Raw genomic sequence first — 15453 nt, forward strand, 5'->3', positions numbered from 1 at the left:
ATACACTGAAAACATCCAAAATACATAATCTATACAGCTAAAAACAACAATGCGATGTCAAAGGTTGACATTGAGGTTAAAGAAAAGTGTGCTTTATCAAAAGAATAGGAATGATGAAAGTTGTTTCTGTGAACTATCCTTTTAACACAAGTATAATATGGAAAACACATGTAAAATGGCTGTTTTAAAAAATAAATAAAAAGTTGTAAGGGTTTCTTCACCGAAATGGCTCAGCACTGAGGCCTAGCGAGCTGGATATGTCCAGGTAAGGAGTACAAAAGTCCTTCAACTGTACACCTCCTTTATTGAAGCATCCAGAGTTAGCCATGACTAAGCAGGTGAGTTACGGTTTGCTCACAGCATTAGCAGATCACACTCGCAGTAGTAGATTTAAAGTCTCTAAGCCTCCAACAGTCAAATTGGAGCACATGAGTGGTTTGTTGACCCATTTGAGGATTATAGATGTGAACACACCAGACACCACTTGGGGCGTATTTGTAGTTCTCGGCCAAATCCTGCTGGGAAGCTTGGATTAGTGGCCTCAGGGTCAAATCAGATTTGGCAGATATGCATTACACACTACACAAAAGTGTATTCAAATACAAAAGGAAGTGGGAAAGTCTGAAAATATAATTGAGAGTATATGGGATTTCTGGGGTTTTCCGCAAAATAATCGTCTGATAAACCATCCAGTCTTACTGTCCTACTGTATCGACATGCTTTTCCTACACTGGAGTCTTTTTTTCTACTGCTATCACAAAGAACTTGCTATTTCTGGCAGTAAAAATGTCTATTTTAACTTTCGCTCTTCAGTTCAGTTAGTGTTACAATTTGGACTTGTTGTTAGTAAATATCCATGACTAAGTACTGTATCCAATTACTCAGACAGAGTTGTCTGTTTCAGAATAGAAAACATGTCTTGTCTAGCAGCGGTGAACCCGGGGCAACAGTGTGGTGTGCTCATCGTTCCATTTTTACATTATTATATGACAGCAGTTGGGAAGGAACATTACTGGTTTCCTGAGTTGGATTTGTCTGGTCAACGCGTTGGTGCCGAGTCTCCCTGTCCAGCGGGTTGTCCTTGTGGCATGTAGGCCCTCGGCTCTCCTTCCTCCCCCGTTTACATAGTGTAGAGTGATGGAAGTAGAGGTGCCACTTCTGCACCCATTATGATGCACATACTGTTGAGTTTGCTGTGTTGAAGATTTCCCCCTTTCCTAGTCTCTCAGGGACCTAACATTTGAACCGGTTGATCTGGCATTTGAAGCTGTGTGAGAAACAAATCCAGAGTCTTTAACCGTTATTTTCAACCTCTTGTCTATTGTCTTTTGGTCCACTGAAGGTTCTGAAGTTCAGTTCAGCATGGTCCCTCCCAACCTCCTCTCTTGACCTCTGCAGCATATCTCGATACAGTTCTATGGGAGACATCTTCCAGCCTGTCTTTCATCTCTCGGTATTCCACTGGTTCACATGCACCCGCCTCCTTGCAGACATTCCTAGAGCAGCCAGAGAACATTGTTTAGATCCATAGAAACAGAGGTTAGTTAGAGAGTTCTTCCCAATGCTAATTTTAAACCAGAGGCTTCAAAATTCACTATCTCCAGTCTGACTCGGTCTGTCTTCCCTTGTTTAAAGGCATTTTATCAGACTACATTGACCTCGAGACTGCTTGGTTATTTATTGTTTTTTGTGATGTTTGAAATCACATCTGCAAACAGTAGGTGGAAATGTATATACAATGTGTCATGTATTCTTACACTAATTTATTTTAAAACAATTCAAACATACATAATTAATCCCCTTTAATTAATATTTGAAGTTATTTCCAGCAGAGTGACAACACTTGTTTAAGATGGGTCAAAGGGCCTCCAGGAAGTTTGTTTTAACTTTGGGGTCATGGGAAGATTCTCACAATGCCCTCCCTGTATGTACACAATTAAAAACATGACATTATATTTCACCACACATTCAGTGTGTGCCCTTAGGCCACTACTCTACTACCACATACACTACATTACCAAAAGTATGTGGACACCTGCTCATCAAACATCTCATTCCAGAATCATGGGCATTAATATGGAGTTGGTCCCACGTCTGCTGCTATAACAGCCTCCACTCTTCTGAGAAGGCTTTCCACTAGATGTTGGAACATTGCTGCAGGAACTTACTTTCATTCAGCCACAAGAGCATTAGTGAGGTTGAGCAATGATGTCTGGCGATTAGGCCTGGCTCGCAGTCAGCGTTCTAATTCATCCCAAAGGTATTAGATGGGGTTGAGGTCAGAGCTCTGTGCAGGCCAGTCAAGTTCTTCCACACCGATCTTGACAAATCAATTCTGTATGAACCTCGCTTCGTGCACGGGGCCATTGTCATGCTGAAACAGGAAAGGGCCTTCCCTAAACTGTTGCCACAAAGTTGGAAGCACAGAATCATCGACAATGTTGTTGTATGCTGTAGCATTAAGATTTCCCTACACTAGAACTAACCACTAACCACACCATGAAACACATCCCCAGACCATTATTCCTCCTCCACCAAACTGTACAGTTGGCACTATGCATTGGAGCAGGTAGCATTCTCATGGCAATATCGTCCACTACTAAGTTGTCAGACCCAAATGGCTTGTCGTTTTTGATAGACAACAATCATTTTTTCACCTCTTCCTCACTCACTTCACAGAATTCCAAATTACAACGTTGTCTTTCAAAATGTGGTCAGTTAGATTCTGAACTTGTTGCTGGCAGGTCATGCCCAAGTTTGCTAATCTTGCCAATGAAAAAATCATTAAAATGATGGACAATATCAGTGGGTTTTGTGATGAATAAGCCATCTGATTCAATGAATGATGGAGCTGAGTTTGCCTTTTTGCCAAAAATTAATTTAAGGTGGCCCGAAGCTTTTTACTATCATTATTTATCTCATGTATCTTTGTTTCATAGCACAGTGTGACGTGTGTAATGTGTGTGTCAGTCAGTGGCGTTGTTTGTCAGACTGCCTGGGCTCTCAGATAGTCACACCGACAGGGGGCAGAAGGACAAGCGGTGGCAGCTGCAGTTATGTTGGTGTGTTCTTTGTTGTGGTTCTGCTCAGGCCTTCTCGGAGGGGGTCACTGGTCACACTCAGACACACCTGCGTCACTGACGTGAACAGGGGGCAGAAAGCTGAGCAGAACTTGCTACCAGAGGAAGGGATGGTGTGTGATAGGAGGACTACTCATGGGAGGATAAGAAGAAAAAAAACTGTAGTATTTTAGGACACTGTCTGATGGGGTTAAGCATTTCAATTTCATCCCTTAATCCTTGATTGTTTATTTGTTCACAGTGCCAAGGCATTGTCTTTGATTATTATTCAGTGTCAGTATGAATGGTTTTACTGAATGGTTCCCAAACTGTGGGACCCAAAGCATTGTTTTAATGTTCTTTTTTAACAAATTCTTACATTATCTTCAGGAGAATATTAGCCTGGAGTGTCGGTCACAATTAAATCTGTTCCTTACGTTTTTCTTCAGATTCAAGCATAAATAATGGCGCAGCCCTTAATTGCTGCTCTTGATAACATAATTTGCGGCTCCTGATAATAATCTGTTATGAGTTCTAACTGGTGACTGTGGCTCTGCCTGCACTCTTCTCTTCTTTCTCCTGAACAAACCCTCACATCTCTGTGCTGGCTTAGAACAAATAAAATAGGGCAGTCAAATTGAACTTGGTAAATTCATACACACGAATAAGAATGATATCTTTCTAAATGTTTTCCAAATGGAGAAAGTTTATTTTTCTCAAAATGAGTGATAGTTGCAAACGGTTATATTGGGCTTAATTTTAAGAGTTGAAAGCCAACTTTGGCATTATTATTATTCTAAAATATATGGTTTCTAGTAGGCTACATAATTAGAGGAGGGCTGTTTCTCTGAATCTCAGGCAGTAGGGTCAAGAAAGCCCATTTGTCTCCCCAGAGGCAGCTTGCCTATCTTCCAGACTCTGACAAGCAGTAGCAGGTCTCTAGGCATAAGCAACATAAACACTTAGATTTTAGGAGGTCAGTCAGGGTCACAACTTACTTTCAGATAGGCTAGTACAATACACAATGTGAAACTTCTCAATTTGGTATCAGCAGTTTTCCTCTTGTGTCAGTCACTGACACTCACTCAATTAGCCCGTGTCAGCTAAAATGTTATCGATTGCTAGGACTAGCCAGCTATCTAAACCTTGTAGTAATCATGGCCGAATTATTGATTGGGCATGCAGGGCCAAAATGTTAGCAACAGCCCTGAGTAGCAGCAATCTATCCCCTGAGTAGCATCAATCTGTCCCCTGAGTAGCAGCAATCTATCCCCTGAGTAGCAGCAATCTATCCCCTGAGAAGCAGCAATCTATCCCCTGAGAAGCAGCAATCTATCCCCTGAGAAGCAGCAGTCTATCCCCTGAGAAGCAGCAGTCTATCCCCTGAGAAGCAGCAGTCTATCCCCGGAGAAGCAGCAATCTATCCCCTGAGAAGCAGCAGTCTATCCCCTGAGAAGCAGCAGTCTATCCCCTGAGAAGCAGCAGTCTATCCCCTGAGAAGCAGCAGTCTATCCCCGGAGAAGCAGCAATCTGTCCCCTGAGAAGCAGCAGTCTATCCCCTGAGCAGCAGCAGTCTATCCCCTGAGAAGCAGCAGTCTATCCCCTGAGAAGCAGCAGTCTATCCCCGGAGAAGCAGCAATCTGTCCCCTGAGAAGCAGCAATCTAGGCCATAATTCTGGGGGAAAGCACTAAACATGTTTATGCAACATAATAATCACCCTTAGAATCCTTCAAAACCACTTTAATTTGTATTTAAAATGAAGAATATCTACAATACAAATTGCCCCCACCCTAGTCAAAAAAGGAATGTGACATTGCACAATAGTAAGCTGGCTTATTTTCCTTCATTTTTCCCTTCTTGATTTCAATATGAACGAGGAACCAGGTACTGGTATTTGTATGTACTCTTTCTTAGTCCGAAAAAGGCAAAATTTAAGAACTACATTTAAATAGTTAACATGCTGTATATTAGTGTAACAATAGTAGCAGTTAATTTAATTGGGGGGGGGGGGCACAAGATGTTCCGTCATGATGAAAGGGGGCATGGGAAGCAGCTTCCTCATCCACTCCAGCTCTGGGCCCTTGATGCTGCTACAGTCGGTTGTGCCAATAACAGTTCATGTTGCCTTGGAAAAGTGGACTTTTCCCTCTCCTCTTTAGCAAACACTTCTTCAAGAGATTTAGTTTACACCGAGTTTACACAGTTTGTTACGGTTTCAGATACAATTCTCAACTTATTAGTAGTAGTAGATGGTAACAAATCCATCTGTTTAATTGACCTACATTACTGACAGGATGTCAGTGGGGGGTTATCGCTGATGTCAGTTGGATATCAACTAATCTCTGTCCCGCAAACCTAATCCTGCATGTGTGCTCGTCAGGCCAGCAAGTCGATTTGGCTAAATATTAAGATGGACTTTGGATATAAATACTACGGAACATCCCAATGAAAATATGTGAATAGATAATGGTGGTTCACTTATCTAGCTGATTATTCAATAGTCTCAAGTTCCCTCCAGTGCAGAGTTTGTTTTCATTGTGTATTTCAGTTCGACATGGTTTCCTGCTCTACGTTTTGGGAGTAACCAACTGTCCATTATCATAGTGATAATCCTTCTCCTGGGATTCGCTAAACGGTTTACAGCTTTTCTTCCGGTAGTTTGAAAAAGCTCATTCACATTACCCGCTGAAATGACCAAAAGAATGGGAAACAAAACTACCCACAACTCTTTGATCTAGTAAAAACTCAGATAGTCACTGAAACAGTGTTTACCGTACGGAGTCGTTGACGGCCAACAGTAAGTAGCCCAGGACTTAACAGGAGAGTTTAGCCACGACCGCTCTGCTCTCTGCTCTTTTTTTTTTTCTCTCATGGCAGCAATTTGACTGTGACAAGGATCGCAACATTTCCAGTAGCTCTTTGAAGTTGTGCAGATGCTTCATTAACACTAATTAGGTTGGGTCGCCATGAACTGGACTACCGACAAAACCCTTTAGCCTTTGGGGAAGGGGCCGCCGCCGCCGCCCTTTTGACACGCACCACACTGTCATTGTTCTATGTATTTGACAGGAACATATAGGCACTTCTATACTGCTTCTGGAGAATGTTACCGTGAAGCAGAGCTGGCTGAAGCCATCTTTCCTCTAGAGACGTGACTTCTGTTTTTAGAGCGTCAACTTACATCGATCCCTTCATTAAATCGTATGAGCTTCCTCGCCAAGCAAGGGAGGGGCATGCATCATAGATTCTCTAAGGTCTATTCAATGATATTGTCTCAGCGAAGGCCCGTGTGTGTTTCTGTGTGCGCAGCAGGGGCACGGCTGGATCCAGCATACCTACTTGATTATATAGGCTTCACCAGCAGTTCAAGTTTATGACAGGGGACTTGTAACAGACTCTGGACTGGAGCCTTTTAAAGAGTTCCTCCAGCTAGGATCTCACTGTAAGAGTTAGCATTGCATAATGATTATTACTGCACTGATATAAATGCAAATGAGATTTGTATTATTATTATGTTTTTCTTTGCAGAATAGTCTACAGTGATATAATGTTTATTATAAACTGGGTAGTTCGAGCCCTGAATGTTGATTGGTTGACAGCCGTGGTATATAAGACCGTACACCACGGGTATGAAAAAACATGTATTTTTACAGCTGAAATTACATTGGTAACCAATAGCAATAAGGCACCTCAGGGGTTTGTGATATGTGGCCAATATACCACGGCTAAGGGCTGTATCCAGGCACTCCTCGTTGCATCGTGCGTAAGAACAGCCCTTAGCTGCGGTATATTGACCATGTACCACACCCCATAGGGCCTTATTGCTTAAATGACCTATAGTATAAATGTTTACACAATGAGAATTTCTTCTCAAACTCTTGCTCAATGTCTTTCAGAGCACGTCCTCTGGTCTAACCAAAGCAATGGAAGAATGATTGAGTAATCAGAAAATAGTCCCATTGATGTCTTTTCCAGTGTGATATATTGCACTGGTTTTTAGTGAGAAATCAGTCCAGTCTCCCAGCCTTTTCCATCCTAATGGGAACAACAGGAAGTGCCAACTCCTAGTTGACGCTCCGAGTCCGAAACCCCCTTTTTTTACAGAGTGGATCCAACCATCAGAGAAGCAGGCTGCTTTCCAAATATCCCCCTCTTCCCTAAATAGTGCACTATTTTTGACGAGAGCCCTGTGGTCAAAAGTAGTGCACTACTTTTAAGGTTTCATTTTGTGACGCACACGCAAATGCAGAGAGTGGAGGGAAGGAAGTGTGTTCAGTCTGAAGGATTTCCATTCAGCTCCCAGTGATATATTGACATAATTCCCTAAGAGATAACCTCTGACCTTCTTCCCTGGACTCTGTCATGCAACGGAGCTTTGTCATTGGTTTTTCCATTCAGTGCGTTGGTCATTTATCATCAAGCTCACACTGGAATGAGTGGGTGAATGGACACGCATGTCAAAGGAGCATTGCAGATAGTATCACTCATTGCAGTGTGATCAGATACACTGCTGCTATACTCTTTAGATTCTACATATATGGAGGACTGTCATGTCAGATATTGATTGAATGTACAGTCTTTGTCATTTTATCATTACATTTGAAGTACTTTGCTCTGTGAATGGACATTAGCATTGAATGTATGGATCATTACAGATGCACTGTAAATTATAGACAACTGTTTAGCATTTTTACATTTTATCGTTATTAACATTGTAAGTTCCCTCTCTGTGACAAGTGGCATTGATGTCAGAGGAATATCACATTGCAGATACACTGCTGCTATACTAGATATAGTGTACAACTCATGCAACTCAGACTCGTGTGTTCTGATATTCATTAAATGTGTGTCTCATTTATCATCTGGTTCACATATGTCTATGTGACGTGACGTTAAAGACAGTGGGATGTAACAGATCTACTGATAGACTGCAACCACATTTCATACGTTGTAGTTCCATTGGATTTACTTTACACATCAGGACTCTATGGAGAGAGCTCAAAAAGTGCTCGCACTCAAACCAACAGTCATTGGTTATCACTGACGTGTCCTTGTGCCCTACGAGGTATTTTCACACTGTTCACACGTCCCGACTTTCAATTTCCACAAAGCTCGGCCCTCCTCACAATTCATTCAGTCTGAATAGCCCAGGGACTTTTTCTTAGTTGTGCAACTGTTTCTGTTGAGAGAACTCTCTTGAGAAATGTTCTGTTCTTTCTAATCAACGCTTTCCATGTTTTCTTTCCCCTCACACTCTGTGCCACACTCACCTGCCTCGAGTAACTCTGTCCTGCTTCGTCTCACTTGTTCTTGTTTTCTCTTTTGACCCCTATTTTTTATTATTGAACCTTTATTTAACCAGGCAAGTCAGTTAAGAACAAGTTCTTATTTACAATGACGGTCTACCCCGGCCAAACCCAGACGACGCTGGGCCGATTGTGAGCTGCCCTATGGGACTCCCAATCACGGCCGGATGTGATACAGCCTGGATTCGAACCAGGGACTATAGTAATGCCTCTTGCACTGAGATGCAGTGCCTTAGACCGCTGCGCCACTCAGGAACCCCCTATCTTCGACCCCACACCAATCCCGTCTGCCCTCCACTCTCCACCCCCCCACCCACCCCCCACCCTACTCCCCTTACCATAGCACTGCTGGTGGAACCTCCATTTATTGGGGAAATTCTAAGCCCAGACCAGGCAGACTTCAGTAAGTCTATCTGATCTCTATGTCTATTGTTACTATTTCCCTTCTCCCTCTATTCAAATACCTTGACGAATCTTATCATCATCTGCTCTGTTCAGCTAAACACTCTCATTTCCACATTCACCCCAAGACACCATTCCTGGGATTCTTGGTCTTGTGAAGCTTGAGTCCAGTCTGAAGTTTTTTTTCCATTTCAGGCAGGCTGCAATGTTTTCTGTTGCCAATGGAAAATTATGGGGTTGTTGCATCTTGTCATAGCTTTCACTCCCTCCCATTGACACCAGCATTTCCAGCTAAAAACATATAGGTTAAAATAGGTTTTCATTTCTCTTTTGATGAGTCGCCGTGTGTCATTTAGTCTTGAAAATCATGTTACATGTTTCACACTACAGTGACTTCCAATATTCCCTTATTTCATTTTCAGGGTTGTAGTTTAGTTCCAACACTAAGCATGACTGAACTGGATAATGGGTTGGTCCACCCCAATGATGCAAACAGATTGTGTGAAAGGATCACTGCCAGCCAGTAGGAATTTTGTATGTGTAGTGGAAAGCCAATATGAGTGTTTACACTCAGGCTAAAAAGAAAGGTGGCCGGTGTGTAGAAGGAAAAATATAGAGAGAGCTCAAAAAGTACTCGCACTCAAACCATAAAAAGGAAGAACTCAAGGAGGCAGAGATGCTAAAATAATATACTCACGTACTCCATGCTCAAAACAATGCAAAGGATGACAGTGCAAGGTGCGGGGGGGGGGGGGGGGGGGGGGACAGAAACACGCATACGTTTCAGCCTTATACATTCGTCAGTGCTGTACAAAAATGTCACTACAGTGAACATAAAGTGGAAAATCAAACAGTCAATATAGGAGTGAAGTGTTCTGCTGTTTCCCTGAAGGGTTTTTTGACATTCAGATTGTGTGCTTGGGGAGAGAGAGCACAAAGGGGTTCCAGTAATATTGGGGCCAGAAGTCATTCCCTTGAGCTCTGAAGCAGTCTATTCTGTAGAACAGGGCTATTTGGCTGACCACCGGCGGTGGGGGGTGTGGGAGGGGACAGAGAGAGACCCTCGTACTAGGCCGATTCCCCGTGGGATGCCGTGGTGATACGACTTGGGCCTCGTTCTTGTAGGCTCATGGTCTCGTTCTTGTAGGCTTATGGTCTCGTTCTTGTAGGCTTATGGTCTCGTTCTTGTAGGCTTATGGTCTCGTTCTTGTAGGCTCATGGTCTCGTTCTTGTAGGCTCATGGTCTCGTTCTTGTAGGCTCATGGTCTCGTTCTTGTAGGCTCATGGTCTCGTTCTTGTAGGCTCATGGTCTCGTTCTTGTAGGCTCATGGTCTCGTTCTTGTAGGCTCATGGTCTCGTTCTTGTAGGCTTATGGTCTCGTTCTTGTAGGCTCAATGGTCTCGTTCTCCCACACTCAAATTTTTCTTTCTCTATTTATCTCTCGTTCATTTTAACCCTCACGCTCTCTTCTCTTTCATTCTCTTACGCCCTTTCTTTCTTTCTTTCTTTCTTTCTTTCTTTCTTTCTTTCTCCCCCTCTCTCTCCTCCACTCCCCTGCCATAGGCACTGAATAGAGAGAAGGGGGTTGAAGGTCAGGCTGAAAGCGTCTGGGCTTTAAAGGCCAGCCTGGGGCGCGTGCTCAATCAGCTCTTTGTCTTTTGCTACAGGCCTCTGTGTGTTCAGAGGGGGGGGGGGGGGGGCGGCTCGCCTCACAAAACCGCCACATTTCTGCTGCACAGCTTTAATAACTAAATGCGTTTATGAATTAAGAGTTTGGAATTCTATTTTTCCAGGCTCATTTTTTTTCTCCCCCGCACTCTCTCACTCTCGACAGGCAGTTTCATCACCCTTGGTGGTGCTTGACGGGGGATGTTCCCGTAAGTGGCATTCGGCAGAATGCTCGTCAGAGAGAGGGATAGGAGGAGGAAAAGAGCGAGAGAGGGAGAGGACATAGAGAGAGCAGGCCAGGGAGCCCTCGTTAGCGTTAAGGGCACAGCCCAACGCTGTAATCAAAAACTCATGGGCACTGAGTGTGCTCACCAGGCCGTGACGTGTCATCAGAGCGGAGAGGAGACAATGTCTGTTACTGGGTGTGTGTGTGTGTGTGTGTGGGTCTGTTCGCTGCAGGGCAAGTGCCAAGGGTCAAATGAGGCCCTTTGGTCAGCCCTTTTGATGTTGCTTGTCTTCTGGTACTGTTTTCAAACCATACAATATATCCTTTTAGGCCCAGCTGACTGTATGGAACAGTCGACCATGTCCATGCCAGGCTATACAGCTGTACACTAGATAGTCAGCTCACTCTGTGGGTTTATTTTTTAGTCTTTTTTTAAAACCCCTTTTCTCCCCAATTTCGTCATATCCAATTGGTAGTTACTGTCTTGTCCCATCGCTGCAACTCCCGTACGGACTCGGGAGAGGTGAAGGTCGAGAGCCACGCGTCCTCCGAAACACAACCCCGCCAAGCCGCACCGCTTCTCGACACGATGCCCACTTAACCCGGAAGCCAGCCGCACCAATGTGTCGGAGGAAACACGGTACAGCTGGCGACCGTGTCAGTGTGCATGCGCCCGGCCGCCACAAGGAGTCCCTAGAGCGCGATGGGACAAGGACATCCCGACCGGCCGATGCTGGGCTGATTGGGTGTCGCCTCGTGGCTCTCCCGGACGCGGACGGCTGTGACATCGTCCGGTATCGAACCAGGATCTGTAGTAACGCAGCTAGCAATGCAATGCAGTGCCTTAGACCGCTGCGCCACTCGAGAGGCCTGTTCACTTTGCAACAAGAAGTGGCAGGTGTCATGGAGGAACCAGGCCAGCTTGTGCCAATGTCCCGTTGTAATTAGAGCAAACTAAGATCTGCTTTGAAAGGCAGATTCTCACCACCAACCATAATAACACTGCTGCCGGCCAGTCTGCCCTGTCACTGGCACAATCATTATCAGACCCCTTAGGGCCTCAACGCAATGGATGTGTGTGTGTGTGTGTGTGTGTGTGTGTGTGTGTGTGTGTGTGTGTGTGTGTGTGTGAGGTACTCTTAATCCAACTTTTAATTAAACAGCAGGGTTCCTAAAGCATGATGAACACACGCTGTCATTGTCATAAGGAACACAGCAACACGTCGTCTAGCAGTATGTAATTACTTCAACCGCAGAGAGGAAGGGAGGGGGGGCTGAAAGAGAAAGACAGGAGGGAAGATGTGTGCATGTGTGTGTGTTCTGTTGACTTGAGGCTCCAGTCTAGGGTATACCCACAGAAAACACGACTCGTCAGTAGAGCCATGGCAAGTAGCAACTGACTGTAAGAAAGAACCCAAATATTGACTTCCTTCCCCCAACCTGGACCAGGCCAGGCAGAGACCAAGCTGAACAGAAGCTGGCAGACCCAGGCCAGCTCAACAAGGTTGGCAGGGTTGTGAGCCGGCCTGGGCTATTTAAAGGAGGTGTATTTGTGAGTGGTATGGGAGAAGATGTGCGTCTTGGAAAGTAAAATAGATCTGCAATAAAAATAGACCCTTTAATAGACCATGTAATAATAAGACGAACCATTAGTTGTTGTTGCTTTAGTTGCTAGGAGACCAAGTAGAAAAGCAGTGACAGTAGCCTACAGTATGTCTACAGAAGGTGACACTTTATAAGTTGCATAAACCGACCATAGACCACCACTATGGATAGTACAGTATCTATAGTATGACCTACTTGAGTATGAACTGCATAGCGCCAGGTCAGCATAGCTTAGCTAGCCTCTGTTCTCCGTAGGCAGTAGAGCCCCAGCCTCTCTGATGTGTTTGACTTCATGGATGGGAAGGGAATGTCGAGAATCACTCACTGGAGCTTTTTTCACCTCAGCCGTTGGTATATTAGTGCTGCTGCCTGGGTTGGGGGTGTAGCTGGGCTGGGGGCTCCCTTCTCATTCAGTATCGAACTCCAACTGTGATGTCACCTGTTCACTGTGAGTAAAAGTGTAGCTCGCAAGGTAGTGAGTGACCCACCGTTGCTGACAGTGTGCTTGTACTTGTGTGTGATTGTCCACACGTGTGGATGTGTGTGTATTTGTATGACAAGTGTTGACGTAAGTGTGTGTCTGACGTGCACGTTTTGTGTTATAGACAGAGAGTGTGTTTGTGTCTGTGAGTGTTGGTGCGGGCATGCGTGTGCATGTTTATGCCTGCTGTGCCTCTCGTTCGAGTGTAAATGCGGCCCAGTTGTTAGGTTTACTACAGACCACAATATGGAACTATGCCCCATCATTTGTACATGGCTCTGAATTTAGCCACAGTTATGTTTCTCGAGTTTATTTCTCCAAACATAGATCCAAGTTCTGCCAGAGGCACATTGTTCCCAAACAGTAGCCAAGCATAACTCTAAATGAATCTCAATTCCTTTTGAACAAGTCAACACCACCAAAGGAAAATCTCATGCAAATGTGGCCTTGTGTACATTATGTTGGCCTTTATGTGCGCTGTGGTTACTGTATGTCATTATGTGGTTAAACTAACCGTTGTCTTTCTGTTCTAGCGTACTACAGAGCTCTGGTGAACTTCACAGACTCCATCGTGTACAGGCCTGACATGGAGGACATCTACTCGCTGTCTTTCCAGGAGATTTCGGATGCGGTGGTGGACACGGTAGGCCTATTCTAGAACCATATACTGTACACGGCCTATTCTAGAACCATATACTGTACACGGTAGGCCTATTCTAGAACCATACACTGTGTACTGTACACGGTAGGCCTATTCTAAAACCATATACTGTGTACTGTACATGGTAGGCCTATTCTAGAACCATACACTGTGTACTGTACATGGTAGGCCTATTCTAGAACCATATACTGTGTACTGTACATGGTAGGCCTATTCTAGAACCATACACTGTGTACTGTACACGGTAGGCCTATTCTAGAACCATACACTGTGTACTGTACACGGTAGGCCTATTCTAAAACCATATACTGTACACGGCCTATTCTAGAACTATATACTGTACACGGTAGGCCTATTCTAGAACCATACACTGTGTACTGTACATGTTAGGCCTATTCTAGAACCGTGTACTGTACACGGTAGGCCTATTCCAGATATAGTGCACAGTAGACCTATCCCAGAGCCAAATAGATTCTCTACACTGTGTATCCATCCCTCCCTCCCCACAGGAGCTGTATCGTTTATACAGGCCAGGGCAGGATTCTCACACCTTGCATTCCACTGCCAAGTCATGTCTGTCAGCAGGTCAAATACTGTAGATCATTTTAGTCAATATACTTTATTGTACAATATACTACTGTACATCAATGTATGTAAGAGCACTTGTTAGGAACGTTTTTAAACTTGTTAAAACATCTGTATGCTCATTTGTACCCATCTAAGTATTATTTTCTCTCTTCCACAGTTGGAGTCAGAGTACAACAAGATCCCAGGCATCCAGACTGTAAATGTGGTCCTCATCAAGTAAGATCGCTGTTCACCTCCAGCTGCTGTGACTTACTTTACTTTCTTAAGCCTGGGTGTAACAAAGGTGGTTCAGGGAACCATGATCGCGTGACGAGTCGCCTTGTCTGAGATCTGAAGACTTGGTTCCCAGAGCTAATGCTCAGGCTTCATCTTAGACTCTCCTCTGGTTGATTCAGCAAACACAGTCTCCAAGCTGCGTGTAACAAATCAATGTTCTTAGCATGAGAAAATCATGATATGCCCCGGGCCAAACATAAATTCAAACGTGAGCACTGTACTGCAAAATATACATTTGAGTCATTTAACGGACGCTCTTATTCAGAGCGACTTACAGGAGCAATTAGGGTTAAGTGCCTTGCTCAAAGGCACGTCGACTGATTTTACACCTTCATTCACAACCTTTCGGTTACTGGCCCAACGCTCTAAACCGCTAAGCTACCTGCCGCCCCAAATCGTTATTGTCATCACGTCCGTCTCTAACAAACCCCCTTGGTTCTTGTCCTGGTCTGTTTAGGAAGATGCCCAGGCAGAATGGAGTGGATGTGCTTGTAGAGCTTGACGTGGGCTCTGACTACAACAACAACGAAAATCAGATCCGCAACGTGTTGTATGGAGTGGTGAAGGAGGGAACCATCGCCTCCTACATCACCTCTGTCCAGGGATTCCAGTTCAGACGCCTGGGAGAAGGTAAGGACCACAGGGGACAATGTTTATCTCCGCATGATCAGGGCTGTCCAGTGTACGGAGCGGCTTCCATGTAAGGAAGTTGTCAAAGGTATGGCATCCATTTTAGGAAGTTGTCAAAGGTATGGCATCCATTTTAGGAAGTTGTAACTGACATCTTCCTACTATAAATGCTGTACAAGTGAGAGAGAAAAAAAGGTCTAGTCTCATAGCTGTAGTATTCTTTATTTAATTCAGACATTGATCATATCTCATTACAATCTTTCAAGTAAGCTAGGCTAGCCAGCCCAAGGCATCAAGCTAAAAAAGTGCTAGGTGGTGCCCTCTTTTCACCGTTCTTCTTCACTATTTTGACTGCTCCTCTATAAGTCTCCCCATCATTCTGGCCTATTTCTGTCAATAAAACAGTACAATATGAAAATAAAGAAAAGGGAGGGCTAGGTGAACTCTAAGTAGTGTCCTTAACTTGTCTCTCTGGTTTCTAGCTCTGCCCCTTGTGAACCCCATGGCTGTCCCAGGTTTGTACTGTACCATGCCGACCTGGGTTCAATGC

General features: G+C 44.4%; 1 protein-coding gene across 1 annotated transcript in view; it reads left to right on the forward strand.

The window, feature by feature from the left end:
• LOC139368502 (basement membrane-specific heparan sulfate proteoglycan core protein-like) overlaps nt 1–15453 on the forward strand; it is a 159128-nt gene that overhangs the window by 54397 nt on the left and 89278 nt on the right. Inside the window, exons 4-7 of the mRNA XM_071107471.1 lie at nt 13282–13391; nt 14155–14213; nt 14731–14903; nt 15386–15418. Of these exons, the coding sequence (XP_070963572.1) occupies nt 13282–13391; nt 14155–14213; nt 14731–14903; nt 15386–15418 (375 nt within the window). The remainder of the gene's footprint in view (nt 1–13281; nt 13392–14154; nt 14214–14730; nt 14904–15385; nt 15419–15453) is intronic.

The sequence above is a fragment of the Oncorhynchus clarkii genome, chromosome 16 (genome assembly GCF_045791955.1).
Source record: "Oncorhynchus clarkii lewisi isolate Uvic-CL-2024 chromosome 16, UVic_Ocla_1.0, whole genome shotgun sequence".
NCBI classification, from domain to species: Eukaryota; Metazoa; Chordata; class Actinopteri; order Salmoniformes; family Salmonidae; genus Oncorhynchus; species Oncorhynchus clarkii.